Raw genomic sequence first — 20,381 nt, forward strand, 5'->3', positions numbered from 1 at the left:
TCCAAGTTTGCAGTTACTACATATAAAATTAGCCTTCAGTCCAGATTTTAAAATGTCCATTCACAGTTTAATTTCTCCAAGTCTTTTGAGTTTCAAATACTCTGACTTAGGAATAGGGTCCATTCCCAACTTGTTATGATTAAAGTTCATGAAATTAGTATTCTTTCAATCTTTGACTTTAGCCGAAAGTGCTCTTTGCAGCACCCACAATGTGCCCACAAACAACTACTCCTACAATTCATATGAAGTTGCATGTAGCAGTAGCATATCTAAATAGGACTGTAAATTCATTTTATAAGACCCATTTCTCCTACCACTATTAGAACCATCTTGGCACCTTCCTTTCACACTGCCCTTGTTTCTGCCTGCAAATCCTGGTATTTTATGACTTTGTGTCTCGCTGTATGTAAGACATTGTAAACAGGGAGTGTAGCAATTTCTATAATCAATGTTACTTTTGTCTTCTTTCAATGGTCTACTACATCTGGTTTTCTCACATCTGTTTTTGAACTGTTGGTACCAGGTAATCCCATGTGATATAAACAATCATTCTCTATAATACTTTGCAGCTATATGTTTCCAATGCTTTTCAGCTACTTCAATATTGTAATGTTTGCACAATCACCAATGCAACAGCCTTTCCACATGTCTTTCACTATAAAGGCCCTCTGCCATTAATGTATCACACCCAGCAACAAGATGTGTGACTGTTTTCAGTTCCGTTTTACTGAGCCTGTATTTATCTGTCTCTTCCCCATGTCCAATGGGCTTTGTAAACCAACACCTATGAACGTATGTACACAAGTCCACTATCCTACGTTAATATTAACCTTTTACTTTTCATCTTTTGGTTTAAAGTTACCTCCCCTTAACCATTCCTGCGTCAGATCCTGATCAACATGAGCTTGTTCCAGGAGTTTTCTGTACTTGTAATTATATTTATGTCTTTTCCACATTTATTGCCCTCATTTGATTCTTCTTGTATGTGTTCTTTGGTTTTTGTTTTTTTGGCGCATTCAGTTGCTGCCTGATTTTTGTCTACTTCTAGTTTGGTTTCCATTCCCGCTTGACACCAACATGCTTCTGCTAAACTATGCAGGGAAGTAATCTTGGATTTGTTCTTTTCATGTTTCAAAATGTTCACTATGTCTGGATCTGGGGAGGTCAGCAGATAAGTATGCAGCCGTACCTCCTTCAGAACAAAGAATATCTAGGTATACACTGACTTTTATATTATTTGATAAGTGTGAAGCATTTTTTTTTAATTTTCCTGTTCAACTGATCCAATACCTTTTGAGGCCAATCACCCCAAAACTGTAAATAAGAACAGGAAGAGCAAATTGGTTTACAGCTTGGACTTTACTCCTAGATGTCAAGGCTGTTTTCAGTACTAATTTTTGTCTTCTAAAACATTCCTTACCAAGTTTTACTCATATTTGTTCATGTTTTATTGCTGATCCTTCATCAATTCCCAAATATGTATACAGTCCCTCCTAATCAAGTTCATTTGTAACACATTCCTCTCCCAGACTGGCATTTTATTCATGCTGCAGCCTTCCTGCTTTAATTGTTAATTTTGGACATTTATCAAGCCCAAATGACATTCTTGTATCATCTCAGAAAGTTTTGACCACTTCCAGTTGTGCTTTCAGCTCCTCACCCGATGAACTATATAGTTTTAAATCATCCACAGATGAAGATAAAAAGGCCTTACACTTTGTTGTTTTCTGGGAGCCAAATTGTAACCATGACCTTACCTGTTAAGTAAAATGTTTAATGGGCTAAGAGGAAGACAAAAGAGAAGCAGTGACCGTCACCCTTGGATAATTTGTCCTTATAACATGGCTTAGCTGCAAAGTGGTTTGCCACTGTTTCATGGCCATTGTAATACAACTGATCAACGTAGGGTGTAAGCACTCATTTATCCATGAATGGGAGATGCTGCCAAATGCTATTTTGCAATCTATGCCATTCTTAGCTTCCTCCCCTTTTTACAATTCTCCATTATGAATAACAAAAAATTATCATTTTTTTTCCATATGACTTGTTACCCTTTTGTTCTATTGTCATGACTGAGTTTTCTTCTAAGTGACTATAAACTGATTCACCTATAGTGCTAGGGATGAGGAAGCAATTAAGATAGATCCTTAAAATGTTTGACAATACTAAAGACTGCCAAATTTAAGACCATGCATCATTCAGAAATGAATACGCACGCTTCACTTCTGCATTTCCTCTGCTGGGCACAATTTATAAAATATTTTCTCTGGCTAATCAGTTTAATAAATTAAGCAATAATCACTTATGAAACTGCATAGAATGATAAAGCTCTGATTATGACCCACATAACTGGGTCATGATTAGCATCCCCAGCAATAAAGGATCAGGATAGGATGAAAAAGGAAAGCAAGAGCAAGGATTACTCTTGCAGGGGGAGGGAAGAAATGCACATGCTTGGCAGGGAATGTGCAAAACATGATTTCATTGAAGACTGCAGAAACTGTCTGCAGTATTTCCTTAAAGGTGGGCAGGACCTGTCCTGTTGGCTTATGTTCCTTGCAGAAGTGAGGAATAACCCAGTACTGATACTCACTGCGTGCGTGTGCACACACACACACACACACACACACACACACACACACACACACACACACACACACACACACACACACACAAACTGATCTCCGAGAATCCACAGAGTGAGTGGATGACTGCCCAGCTCTTGGCCCACCTGTCCGAAGCTCCTAAGAAATGAATTAGCTATAGAGCTTTCAACAAAGAGGAACGAATGAGTCAGCAAGACTGCTTGAGCGGGAGAGCTACATGGTCAACAGGGGAGCAGAAAATCAACCAAGAAAAAATAAGTTGCGTCTTACCATAACGTTTCATCTGAGTTGTAGATCTTTATTCATTCTTGACAGATAGGACCTTGGTTCCGTCTTCAGAACTGAAACGGCCGTTTCCCAGCTCATGCAAGCCAAAAACTCTCAGCTTAAGAACCTACCCACATTGCCTCTCTCCTAGATACACCAAGATTGAGTTTGCCCGCCCTAGGTAAAGATGTAGTAATAGAAAAAGTAGGAGGCTCTGTCTGAGCAGATACCCTAAAATCAGGAGTACCGGAGATCCACCAGGAGTCCAAGCAGGGAGAAGGAGGGCGGGAAGTAAAGAATGAATAAAGATCTACAACTCAGACGGAACGTTATGGTAAGACATAACTTCTTTATCCGAAGTTGTAAATCTTTATTCATACTTTACAGACAGGACAGAGTCCCCAGCTACTTGAGTCCTGGGTGGTCCTAGGCTCATCCCCTGGAGGCCAAATCCAATTTGTAATGAGATTTAAGGTATGAGGTCCCACGTGGCTGCTGCGCATATATCATCCATAGAGGCTCTGGAATGAAAAGCTACAGAGGTAGCCATAAATCTGGTAGAATGAGCTTTTATTCTGGAAGGTAAGGGTAGCTTACTCTGTTGGTAGATAAAGGTAATGGCATTTCTAAGCCAAGAGGATAAGGTCACTTTAGAAACAGGTTTACCCAATCTGGGTCCTGAAAGGACACAAACAATTTGCCTGTTTTCCTGAAAGATTTACTCCTGTGCAAATAACAAAGCTGTTGGTGCACATCAAGGGTGTGCAAAAGGTACTCCCCTCTATTAAAATGCCTTGGGAAGAAAACCGGCAGGTCAATAGATTGATTAATGGAAAAAACAGAAAATGACCTTGGGCAAAAAGGAAGGGTCAGTATGAAGGGACACCCTGTCCGTGTGGAAGATCAAGTAAGGACTCGACACTCAAGGCCTGCAGCTCAGATGCTCTTCTCACGGAGGTGAGCGCTACTAGAAGTATGGTTTTCCAAGACAAAAATTTTAAGTCACATGAATCAAAAGGCTCAAAGGGAGAGCCTGTAAGACTCTGAAGCACGATAGTTAAGTCCCAGGATCTAAGGGAGGCTTGACTGGAGGTTTAACATGCAATACTCCCTTCAAAAAAATCTTGCATAGGTGGTGTGACGTAATGGAAGAATTGTCCAGACCATTATGAAAATTAGCGATAGCTGCTAAATGTACAGTGATCGTTAAAGCTGAGGCTCCTGCATGCAAGAGAGAAGTCAGGTATTGCAGAATCTTTTGAATAGGCATAGAGAAATGGTCTAAGTTCTGATCTTTGGCCCAAATAGAGAACCTAGTCCATTTACTAGAATAAACCTTTCTAGTGGAAGGTTTGCGTGAGGCCAGAAGAATTTCACGAACAGGAGATGGGATGTCAGGTAGTTTGGCAATCATTGGAAGTGGAGGAACCAGGCTGTGAGCTTGAGACAGTGTAGGTTCGGGTGGGATCATTCCCAGAGGATGGGATAACAGGTCCTAGGAATGATCCAGGATCCACAGGCTGTGAATCAGATGAGGCCATAGAAAAGGGAACCAGACTTGACGTGGCCAGTAGGGAGCAATGAGGATCACTTTGCTTTTCAACCTCTGAGCTTTCTGGAGAAATTTTGAGATGAGGGGAAATGAAAGGCAAACAGAAGACCCGGGGGCCAATCGCGTGTTAGAGCACCCCTCGGTGATCCCCCCTGAGGGGGAATCAAGGCAAAATAGCTCCTGCATTTGTAATTTAGGGGGGAAGCAAACAGGTCGCAACAAGGATTGCCCCAATGCTGGAACATCCGAGCTGTTATTACAGGATTGATGGACCATTCGTGAGGCATCAGGATGTTCCTGCTCAGATTGTCCGCAATAAGGCTAGAGCTCCTGGGAATGTGCGTTGACAGTCTTTCCCTGGAAATGCCCCCACCCCCACCCCAAAAGAGAAGCGTCCGTGTTCACCGTGGCCGTGGGTTGGGGAAGACAGAACGGTCGACACCAAAGATTCTTCTATGGCTCCATCCACCATAGCATTTCCTCCTTGCAACGGCTCGTAAGGCGCATCATGTGGTTGAGTGGGTGGGTTAACAATGACCATTGTGCAGAGAGGAGCCACTGCAGGATTCTCATGAGCAGTCACGCCAGTGGTACCAAAGTAATGGCAGCTGCCATGGAGCCCAAGAGTTGCAGTACAAGACGTGCTGCTACAAACATGTGAGGCAGAAGGACTTGAATTTGGTGTCTTATTTTCAAAAGCCTGCGGGGGGGGGGGGCTTGGCAAGATGTTGTGTTGAAGACAACTACAATAACCTCCAGTGTCTTTGTTGGAGACATATGAGATTTGCCTTTGTTGATTGTAATCCCCAAGTGGAGAGCGAGATCTTGAGTGTAAGAAAGGCTGCGAACTAGGAGATTCCTGGTCAGAGCAGTAAGGAGCCAGTCTTCTAGATAAGGAAACACCTGGAATCCTTGTAGTCGAAGATGAGCTACCACAACTGCCATACATTTGGTGAACACTCGAGGGGCTGTTGAGAGACCGAATGGCAGTGCCCTGAACTGGTAAGTGATTGGCTCCCAGCCGGAAGTGGAGAAACCTCCAAGAGTGGTGATCCATCTTTATATGGTAGTATGCATCCTGTATGTTTATAGAACACATCCAATTGTTTCTCCCTAGGAAGGGAAGAATGGACTGTACTGTGACCATAGGAATTTTTGAGGTTTGATAAATTTGTTGAGTAGGCGGAGATCTAGGATTGGTCTCCAGTCCCCTGTATTTTTTGGCACTAAAAAGAACCTCAAGTAAAACCGGGATCCTGTTTGTTCTGGTGGGACTGGTTGGATGACCCTTTTTCTTAGCAGTTTTTCTATTTCTAAGGCTGTTAATCTCCTCTGATTGGGTGGTACATCGACCTAACTCCCAGACCCGTCAAACGAATCCCCGAAGAGTATTTGGTAGCCTCTAGATATTATTCTCTGCACCCAAACATCAGTAGCAATAAGAGGCCAGGCTAGTAGATGCAGAGAGAAACGACCCCCGACTACTTCCAGAGGAAAGCAATCAGGCAGCTGCTCAGGAGCACTGGTAGGGTCTGCCAGAGAAAGAATCTCTGGCTCCCTGGTTACGCGGACCCCCACTACCCCGAAAAGGATGCCTTTCATATGAGTATCCCCCTCTGCCCCGGGTGGATTGCACACCACGAGTGTCACGAAAATATCCTTGGGATTTCTTGAACCACATCTCTCCCCCCCCTTCTGGTTCCTGGAGTAGGGTCTCTGGGGGTTGGAAAAACATATGCCCACAGCAGACAAGGTCTGTCTTTCTCATTACGTGCAAGTGTGTCACGTACCTTGGGACCAAAAAATGCAGATTCGTCGACAGGCTTGTTAACGAAGGAAGATTTAAAAGGGTCTGCAAAATCACAACCGCATCCAAGCATTACGTCTCATGACAACACCAGATGCAGACGCTCAGGCTGCCCCCTCGGCAGTGTGAGATATCAAACGCATCGAGGAGTTTGAGAGAGATTCAAGGGTAGCGAGTTGTGAGGCGACAGTGTCACACACCTCATCAGGCAGTACCCCCACCAAAGAGGACGCCATTTCAGAAATTAAGTCTCTTTGGATGCGAGTAAAGTGCGCCAGAAAATTCAGCAACCGAATGGCGAAGGTCGCTGAAACACAAGTCCATTTCCCCAGTCTGTCCATGATCCAGGATTCCTTATTTGAAGGATGAACAGTGGAACTATCTTCTGCCAATTCCCTCTTGGTGGCCGCCGCCACGACCAGTGTGTTAACTGTCAGCTGCTTGGACCAGTGGGGCTGGTCTTCAGGTATAGATAAAATTATGTCTGGCCTCTGGGGGACACATTCTACATTGTCCGGGGCCTTCCAGGCACGCTGCACAATTAGTTTAACTAGATCATCTGCTGGTGGGGTCACCTGTGAAGTAGATGGCTGGGTACAGAAGGCCTGCCGAACCCCCGATTCCTCAGAAGAATGGTTAGAGGACTTTCATTCCCCCTGCTGTTTGAGGATTTCGAGAATGTCTCCGAATGAAACTTAGTCTGGGAGAGAACGAGGGGACCCTTCCTCTTCATCACAATCCATGTCTTCTGTAATAGATTCCTCCGGGGGGTCAAGGTGCTTCCTCTTGCACAGTTTCTTCTGGGGTGGCTCTAAAGTGGGATCTTCTGATTCCGGAGAAGGGGTTGTCTTCACAGGGGGTTCTGATACTGGTGTCCTAGGGGCTGGTTGTGAGCCTTCGGAGTGAAGGGCCTTATCCATCACCTCTGCAGAAGTAGCAGCCGAAACTAATTCCAGTTGAGGGGTAACGAGAGAACTGGGAACTATCGGAACCGTGGACATAGACAGTGCCAATGAGAAAATAGGTGCCAGATTAGGTACAGACAGTCCAAGCACCGCTCCCAGAAAGCATCGGCTCCATCATAGCCGATGCTGCAAGAGTGATGGGTGCCAACAGGGAAGGCACTGCTGTTGGAGCAGAGACAGTACGTACCGAAATGGGAGCTGGGGGGGGGGTGGATAAGCAGGGGAAGATGAGACAGAAGATTCCGAGCCAGGGGGGACAGGAGGTCTAGCTGGAATGGACAATCCCCTAGCTACCAGAAGCTGGTCCACAACCCGCACTAGGCCTAGCTCAGAAATACTCCTAGTGGATCTAAAAGAGGCTGCAGAAGGAGAATCAGGTCTTTCTAGAAAGGGACTAAATCTCTGTCCAAAGAAAGGATCGTAAGTAGGAGAATATCTAGTCCTTGGCATGAAATCGGGTTTTGGAGCCGAAGAAGCTGTCGACAACGTGGACCGGGATGGAGCAGAGGCATGAACAGTCATTGGGGCCAAAAACGGCAACGAAGTCAGTGGTGCTGTGTTTGGAACAGAGATAGGAGTGAATACCATGGTCGGCACTGAGGGAGAGGACACAGATCCTGGTGCCGAAGAGGTCTGCACCAAGGGTGCCAGTGAAGCACGGAATGGAATCAAGTTCCCTAACTGACGGAGATGCAGGGACTGAGTGACTCAGTTTTTCCTTATATTTTTTGGTCTTAGGAGGGGGTGGGACCTCTGACCCAGATAGAGCCTCCAAGAAAGGTATCTTGAGTAAACCTTTTAAAATAAGTTTATTTTTACATTCTGCTAGTGTCAGATTAGAAAAACCAGTACAAATGTCACAATCCGCTTTCAAATGATCCACACTGAAACAGTAGACACAACAGACATGTGTATCTGAGTTATGCATCTTATGTACACACTTGTCACACTGTTTAAAACCCAATTTAACTTTGTCTGACATGGTAAAAGGAACAATACTATCCTGTAGAATTTTTTTTACATGAATACAACCAGTAAAAGAAGCCTGTCAAATACAGGAGATAGGGACAGTCAAAAAAAGGTAAAATATATATATTTTTTTTGTAATTTAAAAAAGTAGGAAATAGGCGACAGTGGGAAAAAAAAAGACCAAGTTGACTAACATTTTTGAAATTCAGAAGAAAAACTGTCATAAAAACAACAAATTACTACTTAGCTTGAGAGAGATGGCTAAACACGTCTGACCAGGAACGTGGCAAACGAGATCTGGAGTTATCTAGGAGAGGGGCATTCTGGGTAGGTTCTTAGCTGAGAGTTTTTGGCCTGCATAAGCTGGGAAATGGCTGTTTCGGTTCAGAGGATGGAACCGAGGTCCTATCTGTAAAGTATGAATAAAGATGTACAACTTCAGATGTGTTTCTTTTTCTTTTAAAACTACCTTCACACCTTGTTTAAACTTCTGCAAAATGGCTGCAGTTGGCCATTATCGGGAATTGCCCTTTTCTTCAATGTAGATAAGTGTCAAAGTTTTTTTTTTTTATTTTACGGCCACGTGAATTTTTCCCAGATGTGGCCGTTCTCTGTTTACAGCATTCACTGTATGTATGTCAATTATATGTTCAAAGAAGAGACTCTTCGATCACATAATATAGACCCAATACAATTACTAGATTATATAATCTAATTATATTTAACTTTTTAAAAGTGCAAATTCCCACTCCACCAAAATAAGACATATGCATCCACAAACAGCAAATATATCACGGCAGACCCATGCGTTGTAAAGCATAATCTTTTTGGCACCTTTCCCAAACTTTACAACTCTTGGGGTCCAACCATATGATCTGGGTTTTCAAGAACATCTCAAGTGTCTCACCAACTTTTAGAGACAATGCAACACCTTTATTTTCCAAGTATTTCATATATTTTTACTCTGTTTTACATTAAATGGCAGATGTTGGAAGTAGGAAAACAGCAACTTGCAGGGAACTCCAATGCATAAAAACTATCTTCTTGTTACTTACTGCCTGAACAACCTTCCTTCTGAACATATTCTGCACACTGTTGTACTATAATTACTATCCTCCATTTGCCTCAAACCTTAAATTTATGAGCCCTTACTTATCCTCCCCACACATCCACTATTGAAGACCCTTACTCTACTTAGACCACTATTACCAGTCTTGAGACAAAGCATTCTCTAAGCTTGGAACTGGTTTCCCAATTACATCATTAAAATCAAAGAGAACCTAATTTTTAGCATTAATCTACAGCACCATCACAGCAGAATACAGATGCACTTCTTTTAACAATGGATAAACCTACACATTCTTAAAACAATAACTCTAACACATTTAAAAACTGTATTGCGTGTCTTTCAGTATACATACTACACTCTGCAAGAACTTCAAATATGCTTGTATGACATAGTTCATCAAGTAGTACAACTGTTTATATGGCTCATAGACAAGTAGTAGGTTGACTATACTTAAGGGCTATTAAACTCTGTGACTAGCATCTGTGAGATAAACACCTTAACTACTATGCTAATCTCAACATACAATGGTATTAAATTACTGTCACTATAACTTTATGTTAAGACACTGTTGATGCTGTACTGATTTTTATTGTCTATATAACTCGGGTCAAGTACCACTTGCGGCGTTAAAGGGAACAATCCAGAAGTTACATACTAAGAAGGAATAATCAGTCAAACCTCAAATCATGCCAGATGCAAAGTGCCAAAAACCTCCCAAGCCCACCTACCTCATGCATAAGGAAAGCTGACTACCTACAACTAGCATGCATAACTCCATTGCACATTTTAAATAAGTTTAATTAAATTACGTTTGAAATACTGGGCAAAGGTTTGCAAGTTAAAAATCTACCCATGTTATGCAAATGCTTTGTAGTGTTAATGTTTTGAAAACAGAAACAGTTGTCATGTTATACAAATGCCTTGCATTCTTCGTGTTTAAGAAGCAGGAAAAAATCATTTTTTCCTTTTAAAATACTGCACGCCCTGATGGTGAATTGATCATTGCGAAATCTGGAATATTACTCAAACTTCATTTAATCATTCTTAAGTGATAACTTAATTTATTTTTTATTTAAAAAATTCATTAAATCATATGGGGGGGGGGGTCCCAATAATTCATAACAGTATTTTTAACTAATGATTGAACTGGATCTTCAAAAGTAAACAGCATCAAGCCATGTGCTGATCAAGATTACGTTTGCCACATCATGTATCCTTAATACCTTTATTTCATTTGCCACATTATTCACCCGTAATGCCGGACCATATGTTTTTCTTAATAATTATAATATGCAAGATGGGCTTCTTCCACCTCAACTCCCAACTTCACAACATAGAATACATATCTTACGGATGTTGTATTATAATATTTTGATTAGACAAATAGCGAATAGCATAAAGTTGCAACAGTGGTGTTAGAGAGACCATATCCCCTTTACATACATTACAGCATCTTTTACAATCAAACATGTACTACTTCCACAACCAACATAACACTCTCCGCATATTTATTATGAAAGCTTTCTCAACTACATATATAAAACTCTGGTCTGCTAATGATTGGCGTTGGATTTTTACAGTGCCGAGGTGCCAGCCCAACGCCCAACCTTCAAAGAAGGCACACCCATTCACGCACACACCTACCTGAATGTCCTTAACGTCACTCAACCACGGGGAGGACATGCAGACTCCACACACAAGGTGCACCAGACGAGAATCGAACGGGAGAAACTCCTACTGTGAGGCGACAATGCTAACCTCTGCACCACCGCAGCATGAATTAAAAATACCAAAAGGAAAGTACACAACTGGGGAAAAAGAACAATTTATGAAATAACCAGCAAGAACTGACTTGCCAAGTTACTACTGAACATGTGGGATCCTTAAAAAGGCTTGAATGATACATTACTAACAAAGATACAATTTGTAGTTCTCAATTTCATGTGTGTGTTTTGCAAAATGTGATTTACTCAAGGTTATTAACATTGTGCATTTTATTTTTCTTAATTTTTGTCCATTCATTCTTTTCATGAAATGTCAAGATGCATCCAATTAAGTCATTCAAGAAATGCATGTAATGATAATAGTTTAACTGCAGGTACTGTCCAGCTGTGTTTATTTTCAATTGTTAACTAGGTTGGCCCGAATGGAACAATGAAATAATAAAAGGAACATATACGCTGATGAAATAATAGATTATCCATTAAGCCACACAACTGCGCTGAACTTGCCCCCTGGAAAAATACTGTAGTAATATGGGTTGCCACCTGTCAGGAAATCTTCCTGACAATCAGGAAATCAGGGTCTCTGTCAGGAAATTCAGTTATGGTGAGCATACAGTTATGGTGAGCATACTTCACCTTTTAGACAAAGGCTAAAATAATGGGGGGGGGAGAAAGTCCCAAAAATAAGGACAGATTTTAATACTGCTATTAAAAACGTAAAAAGTTGTTAGAACAGCATTAGTGTTAGCATGCATTTTCTGAAGGATATGAAGTTTTAAATTAAAATGTACCCAATTATTTAGTGACTTCAATCCTCAATGATTTGCCAGAAAAATAAAAAAAATTTATGAGGAACAGACCAAAAATGTGAGGCAGAAATCTGCACAGTCGAGAGGTATGATGGTGAGTCCTTGAAAGCTAACACATTCATGTATTAGGTTTACCAATTCTCTTCAATTTTCTATCTGCATTCAAATTGTGTGTAAAACAATCACTGGTGTGGCTTATGCATGTGTGTACACATGCGTCTGTGGGTGGAGTGCATATAACAGCAACACTTTCCACTGTCAAACCATCAGCACTGCACACAATAAGTGGCTATTTTGTGTGGTCTGGGCAAGATGCATGGAAAAGAAACCCATCACTGGTACAGTGAGTAGTGTTGACATCTCAGAGGTCTAGTCAGATTTTCTTTTTTTTGGCTGTGGCTCCATCTGTGTGGAGTCTACATGTCTTCCCTGTCTCTATCTAGATTTTATTCAATTGCTTTTGTTTTCTCCAACTCCCCAAAGATATGCCATAGGTGAGCTGATGTTCTTCCAATTTGCATGTAAAAAGCATGGTGGATGTGTGTGTCTATCTTGTCAAAAATCTGATTTGTCAGTAGCAGTATATAAGCATGTGTGTGCAAACATATCTTCTGGGTAGTGAAAAAGTGAAAAATGAATAATAAAATGCATCACAACATCTAGAACCTCAGGGCTTCTGGTGGCCATCATTCTAGGGTATAGCTGGCTTAGTAAGGTCCTGAGCCATGGGCCTCACCTAGACTAAAACGGACACCACTCAGAGGTGAACACAGACTGGTACAGTTTGTGTGGGTGCTGGGGATACTGTGGTCATTATTTCTTTTGGTTTCCTGACAGTCAAATTTCAGAGGTATGCAAAAAAGGTCACTGTAGCTTGTGTGTTGGCTGTGGATACTGTAATCATTATTTCTTTAACTTTCCTCAAAATCACATCTCACAAGTGTGCACAGAACATATGTACAGGTTGTCTATTGCCAGTAACTCTGTAGGAACAAATTACTGCAAAAGTTAGTTATACTTTCTTCACAATTGAAATCAGATGTATACAGGGGGATGTGGGGTATGTAAAGCTGACAGCAATAGGTTGAAATACATTGCTGAATTCTGTTGGTTCTTTCAATTTTATCCGAGTTTAACATCAGAAGGGAACAGAGAAAGTACCTGTTATGTTTGAGAAGGCATGCTGTGTAGATATAGGACAGCAACAAGTTGAAATATATGACTATGTTAGTTTATCCTTTCACCTTCATTACAAATTAACACCATATGGGTGCAGAGAAAATTGTAAATTTTTTTTTTTTTTTTTTTGGGGGGGGGGGGGTAGTACAACACAAATCATTCTAGATAGGATTTGTGTGGCCTAAAGAGCATTTTATTCTCAGTTTATGGATAACTTCTACATATTTTTTGTAGTAACTAGTAACTACTATGTTATCGAACTCAAACATTAAGCCTTAGAACATAACCTATTTTCTGGGTCTATTTTCAGCCATGGAGAGAAATGGTAATCAAATGGATTTTCCACGAACAGTAAACATCGAACACTAATGTTCTCATATAGGCGTATCATTGTAAAAAAAAAAAAAAAATCACTAGAGAGTGTCAAGAGTTGGCCAGCTGCAAGTAAAAAGCTCAGTATACTTTTGCCGTGATTCCGTAGTTATAAAATAAAACAACATATTAAAAGAGTATATATATTTTTTTATTCAGGCCACCATTGGACTAAAAGTTGTGGAAAAAAGCTCTAAATGCGCCTCAACAGCATTTACAACCCCCACAGATTTTGGGTGCTTAGTGACCCACAGACTCCAGATATAATTAAATTCTTTCCTTACAGTTCAGTCTTGGCCAGTTAGAACATGTTTGTAAGGAAAAGCTGACAAGAGAAAGTATGAGAAAACAAAAAAGCACTTTGGATAGCCTGAGAAAGCAAGGGTGGGAGGAAGATAGGAACAGTATGGTGCATGCCAGGGAGACAGTAGACAGAGGGGGTGGGAGTACCTTGGAACACTTTGCTTTGCTTAGGGATTCATATCATCTAATTCTGCCCATGACATTATTATATCTGCTATTTAAAAACTGGTATTGCCAGCTGTGGCTTGCAAAGCAGGGTGTGACTAACCTGAGACAAGGGGTGTACTTTCATTATGCGGTGGGGGGAAGATGTGGTTTGTCAGGAAATGGAAGGATGCAAAGGTGGCAACCCTACTGGTAATGTTTTACTATACCTAACCCCAACCCTTTACTTTGCACAGTAAACGTGTGATGGCTAACATAAGGACAGTTCCACAGAGCAGATTTATGCAAACCAGATTATTCAGAACAAAGTTAAGGAGGCAGGTATAGTAAAACTCTGCCAACAGATGTTTTGATATTTGTTGTAGTGGGCATGTATTTCTCTGCGTTTTACCAGCAATGACCCAGGATTCATAACATGCTGACACACGTTAGGCATTGTATGGCACATCTCGAAGTAGTAATTTTGCAGAAACAAACTGTTGCCAGATACATAGGTTCATAGGTTCATACTAGGCTATCTGCCCTAGGGCATTTATAAGCCTAGCCAGAGTGTGTGTGGCTTTCACCACCCCTTAAGATGAGAATACTATACCCATTAATTTGCTGTGCCTCTGTCCAGCAGTGATACAGAGATGATTCCCGGGGTAAACCTACGATCTCCCATCCACTCGTCAAGATTTCTCTTGAACAGAGTCAGTGAGGGGCTCTGCCTCACATGGACTGGGATTCTGTTCCATAGTGTAGGGAGTCTCTGGGTGATGAATCTGTCCCTCCAGCACTTCCTATTTATATCCGTGTTGAGGTTTAAGTCTCTTGCTCGTGGCTCTGGTGGATTTGGATTTTTTGAGGTGGAGCATGTCCATTAATTCCGGGTTGGACATGGCCTTGTATGTCAGGCACAGATCACCTCTGAGCAGACTGTATGCGACTGAATAGAGCTGGAGTTTCTTCAGTCGGGCATCGTATGACATATGTTTGATCCTTTATCCTTTTGGTGAGGAACTTTTGGGGTCTTTCCAACTGCTGCAGGTGTCGGGTAAGGTACATTCCGAATGGGGCGTTGTTCTCAATCATTGGTCTGATAAGTGAAGAGTACAGGGGTACAATGACCTCTCCTGATCTGGATGTGAATCCCTTCATGATCAGGTGGGCAATGTAGAAGGTCTTCCTAACCACTTTGGCAATGTGAGTGTCAAAAGAGAGGTTACTGTCAACTTGGGTCCCCAGGTCCCTGATAACTTCTTCCGTGTTTAATGGATTACCACCTATGTGGTAATTAGGGGTTACCTTGTTTTTCCCAAAGGGTATGACTTATACATTTTTTGGCATTTAGCTTAAGGCCATGGCTCTGGCACCAGTTATCCATTTCTATGAGACCTTTCTGGAGGATGTCTGTGTCTGATGGAGTGTCAATTATGGTGCCCAGTTTGCAGTCATCTGCAAATTTTGTCAACCACAATCCCCCTACGTTTGCCTGCACTTCAGAAAAATAAATGCCGAACAAGAGGGGGCCCAGGACTGAGCCCTGTGGGACACCGCTCGTGACCGGCTTAGAGTCTGACATGGCACCAGCAACTCTAACCCTGTGTGTTCTGTCCTTGAGCCAGTTTGCAACCCATCTTGTGACATATGGGTTTACATCTAAGCTGGTGAGCTTTTCTATGATGCCCGAGTGGGGTATTGCTAGGTCAAGGTAGGCTGTGTGAACTGCCTTACCCTCATCAATGGCCTTAGTGACTGTTTGAAAAGTCGACCAAGTTCAAGAGGCAGGATCTGCCCTTGACAAAGCCAAATTGGGTAGGATCCAGTGTCTGTAGGTCCCCAATGTCTTTATTTATGAGTTCCATTATGATCCTCTCCATAGCTTTGCAGACAAGGCTCGTCAAGCTTATGGGGCGGTAATTTCCAGGGTCCGTAGAAGCACCGCCTTTGTGGAGTGGGACCACAGTTGCCGTCGCCATTCTTTGATCCTGTAGTAAGGCTAAGATTAAACAGCAGCCTTATGTGTGGGTTTAGTTCCTCATTGAGTTCGTGTAGCACACATCCGGGGACACCGTCCGGTCCCATTGATGCTGTGTATTTTGCTTTAGAGAGAGCAGCTCTCACCTGGGCATCTGAGATGTTTGGGAGGCTAGACTCTGGTGGGATAGATATTTCTCCTTTTGGGGAGGGAGGAGAAATTTGCACTGAACCTGTCTGCCAGTATGTTGGCAATGTCTGTGGGTTCAGTGATTTTTTTATCATTTTGGACTAATTCTGAGCATATCTGGGAGTTTCCACCCAGGTTTCTAACATAGCTAACGAAGGCTTTATGATTGTCTTTTGTGTCATTAGCGATTTTTCTCTCAAAGTTGGCCTTGGATGATTTTATGAGTGATCGTAGTTTTTTGCTAGTATTGATCAGAGATGCCTTCCCATTTAAGGATTTTGCTCTGTCATGTAGTAGCTTTCTCCTCTTGTTGTAGAGTTTGTTTATAGCTGGAGTCCACCAGACCGGGCGCCTGCCTTTGGTGGAAAGGGTCTTGATTTTATTAGGGATTGCTTGATCCATACATTCCTGGAGGTGCTCGTAGAAGGCATTTGTAAGGGTTTCAGCAGCGTGGGTTGTGGTTTCCACTGGCTCGGGGGCCTTGAAGGATACCACTCCAGTCTTAAGAAGTGTGAAGTTTGCTTTTGAGAAGTTCTTCACTGTGGTCTTTTGCTGGGGGGGCGGGATGTGGATCTCCAGTGAGATTAATTTATGGTCTGATCTCACCAATGAGGGATATACTTCCGGTGTGGAGCATTTTGTCCCCACGTTTGTGATGACCAGGTCTAGTATATTTTCTCCTCTTGTGGGAATGGTGACTAGTTGTTCCATAGCATTTGAGTTTATGAACTCAAGGAACCTTTGGGCTAGGGTGTTGGGGCTTGAGTAATGTTCCCAGTCTATGTTTGGGTAGTTGAAGTCACCCAATATGATGGTGTTTGGAGAGACATTTATACTCTCCAGTGTCTTCAGGAAGGCTGTGTGGGTTTCCTGAGTTTGAGAAGGTGGTCTGTAGCATGTTACAAACTGTAGGGCAGTTTTATCTATGGTTAATTGCACCTGGATGGTCTCCGATGCGTTGCCACTAACCTGGAGGTGTGGGTATCCTTTATGAATATGGATACTCCCCTCCTTTTGTGGTTCGGTCCGGATTTTGGGGCGGGCATGATATGAGGTATAACCTGATAGTGCTGGGGTGCTCTCAGGAGCCTTGAACCAGGTTTCAGTCACAGCACAAACATCAATGTTCTCCATACTGAGGAGGTGCATCTTGAGGTTTAGACTTCTGGCATTGAGCAGTATTACCCTTAGTTTTCTCCATTTTTGTTTTCTTAGGTTTATCATTTGAGCCTTGCCTAAAAGGCACTATGGGGGTGGCAAGAGCCTTTGCCAATATCCGAAGCCCAGGGGTGACAGGTGCAAGCGCGTGGCTTGTCAAGCATGTCATCCCAGGCAGACAGACATTGGATCCCCTTAGAATGACACCAGTAATTAAGCCAATTATTAAAGCTGATCATTTTGTCTCTGTATTGTGGCATCATTCTTGGTGAGGGTAGGATACTGCTCAGGGTCAGGGTCATACCGGCCTGGGCTACATAATCTGAGAGCTCCTCTATGTCTCTTTTCATGTAGTCCAGGGAGGTACGTCTCAGGTCGTTCACACCGGCATGGACAATGACTGAGTCATACTTGTACTTGCTGTGGAGTGACCTGAGTGCTTGTGTTATGTGGCGGATTCTAGCGCCTGACAGGCAGCTAACTGTGATCTTTTCCTTCAAACGAAAGCCATTTGCTATTGCCCCTTTTGGTTCGTTTTAATCTAAGCTATCACCCCCAAAACTTCAGTATATGGTTCTTTTATTTCTCTTACACTTCCAATGTGTTACTCCTGCAATGCAGTAAATCACATATACAGTTCACATATACATGGTTTAGGTCCATCAATAATGCTTAGAAAATGGGTTAAACCTTAAAAAAATATATACTGCTGGAGAAAAATTGTTCTACAGCAGGGTATGAACACATAGTTTAGTAAAGCCCAGTAAAATTCAAGTCTGCTGCTTCACAACAATGTACCAACATGCGGAAAGAAAAAGTTGTTTCTTATATCTGCTAAATGTGGCAAAAGCACCGAAGGGGAGTATGATAAATAATAATAAAACTAAAGCAAAAAACAAGGACCTGCCATTTCCTCTTTTCTCGGCAAGAGTGGCTCTCAAAAAGAGTGTGAGGAAAAATATTTAACTGCAACAGTTACAATGGCTATATATGTCAACTTCTTTGCTGTATAATTCTAACAATGACAAAAATAATAAGCATTGACAATTTTTATTCTGATTCACGTAAAAAAAATAGAATGTTTCCTGAAAATTAAGAATTAAATTATTGTCGAGCATTATTTACTATGTTTTTCATTGATTTTGCAGAGAATAAAAAAATTATGAGGGACTGGGCAAACAAAAAACAAAACATGATTTTAATCTGCAAAAATAAGGGGCAGTTAAGAAGTAAGCCAGAGGTGTGTATGCGACAGACACGTAGATTAGCGATTATTTATGTGTTTTGGGGGGGGGGGGGGTGTAATACGATGCATTGTATGTACAACACAGGGTGTGTGTGAGAGCACATCGGAGATTATGTAGGTGTGATTGTTTGCCTTTCTCTCAAACATCTGTATGTCTACATATGTGATTCTGTCAGTGGGTGTGGGTGTATGAATATCTGTAGACATTAAATACTTGCAGTAAGTTATCACATATCTACCAGCAACTCGAAACGTCAAGCAGAGGAACTATCGTACGTCAAAACTGTCCAAAATAAAATTATGTATTAGACGTTTACCGCAAAACCCGTTTTCTAACTACAGTAAGGCCCTCAAGGTAGGGGTTACATGAAAATAATACACCTCCGAAGGATAGGGAGGTCCCAAGGTGCAGCCCTGGGACTCTGTTGAGCATTATTCCTTGCTTATCACCAAAATGAAGCTCAGAACTCCACACAGTTGATCTGCTGGGACATAATTGGAAAGGCTCTTAAACAACTCTTCATTTGTTCCAAGTGCTGACTTTTTCTGTACTCAATTCAATCATTCGGTTTTACGTACTGGAGTACTCCATCCCCAACGCCAAACTTTCTATACATTTTTGATTTTATCTACTTCTCTTAAGGTGGCTCCTGGATGATGATTGCGTACGTCGCAAACTATTTACAAAAGTTTCCAGCTATGGGAACTCAACTGGTTGACTAACAACGGAAGTGCCAGTCTTACCTCTTACTGCTCCAAGTCCAAAATGTGGAACCTCTCCTCTCAACAAGGAGCAAATGGGCAAAACGTGGAACACTTAACACTACACGCCCCCCACCACCACGCTCAAAAATGGTTTAATACTGCGTATTTAGACTACATTGTTCAGATGACTACGGTATTATCATGCGCATCACTTAAAAAGTATTTTGAGGTACGGTGCTAATATAAATTCCCTAACTACCCTTCAGATTACACAACCAGCAACATGCAAACAACAATCTCCCGTTTCGCGTATTTATAAACGTAGTCATGTCTGAGCAATAGCATCTTATACAGTACATACACAACACAATAGAGGAGGATAACGTAAGCCTCAACGACTAAGGCATACTGGGCTATCAAACGTATGCAAAAAATTAACATAGGTTACTCCAGCGGCTGGAGTCCAGCCAGTTCAGTTTATACAGAATTGATTATTCATATTTATTACAATGAATACTGGAGATTGTTTCTGACTTACAGGTCCTGAAATCTACGTTGTATTTCAGCAAAACGCAACTGCTTTTGCCTATTAAAGCGCTTCAAACCTGCACCTGCCATTTTTTGTAATAGTTTGTGACAAATTCTCCTTTGCCTGTTAATTTCTGCACTTGGAGGTAACAAACTCTCGCGATAAAGGTTCAAGTGGTCTTGTGTCAAATAGTTCTTTTAAACAGTCATAACAAAGGAAGAGTTACCACAGCATGTTTCTAACTTTCTCGAGTTAGTTTTTATCTATTAACATTTTCCCCATCAGAAGTCTACACTTAGGAGTGTTAAGTAAGTAAGTTATATTATTACACAACTGCTGGTAGCATAGCACTCACCCTTCAATCTCCAAAATGAGGAAAACTACCACTCATGTAGAATAAACGGGCAAAATGTGGGACACTTACTAACATACTCATATATTAAACTAAGAAGCTCATGGGATTTTTAAAATGTGATATTTTACTTATAGAATAATTCTTTTAATGAAATAATATGATTCAGTTCCATTTACCGTAGATATAATTTAAAAAAATGCTAACACTGACTGTGTGGCAGACCTTTTCAAGGCAGAACTTCGAGGAATATGAACAAGACCCCAAATGAGGAGGGTGCCTCATAATGAGGTACACCTGAGAGGTACGATAGGGTTGATAGTGTTCCTCATCTAAGTGGGAATGAGTTTAATAGTTATCCCCTCAGCCATCTGCATACTTGTCAAACGTCCTTGATTCTCTGATTTTACAGATTGCCCATGAATTTGCCTCATTTTGGCTCTGCCTCTGTCTCT

The 20,381-nt window shown here is 41.7% G+C and overlaps 1 protein-coding gene across 1 annotated transcript in view; it reads right to left on the minus strand.

The window, feature by feature from the left end:
• The window catches only part of LOC122805592, a 161,370-nt gene extending 141,649 nt beyond the window's left edge, over window positions 1–19,721 (minus strand). The window contains exon 1 of the mRNA XM_044075817.1: window positions 19,584–19,721. Within this exon, the coding sequence (XP_043931752.1) occupies window positions 19,584–19,663 (80 nt within the window). The 5' untranslated portion in view covers window positions 19,664–19,721. The remainder of the gene's footprint in view (window positions 1–19,583) is intronic.
• Between the last annotated feature and the right edge of the window lie 660 nt (window positions 19,722–20,381).

The sequence above is a fragment of the Protopterus annectens genome, chromosome 6.part1 (assembly GCF_019279795.1).
Source record: "Protopterus annectens isolate FY-2018-M chromosome 6.part1, PAN1.0, whole genome shotgun sequence".
Classification (NCBI taxonomy): Eukaryota; Metazoa; Chordata; order Ceratodontiformes; family Protopteridae; genus Protopterus; species Protopterus annectens.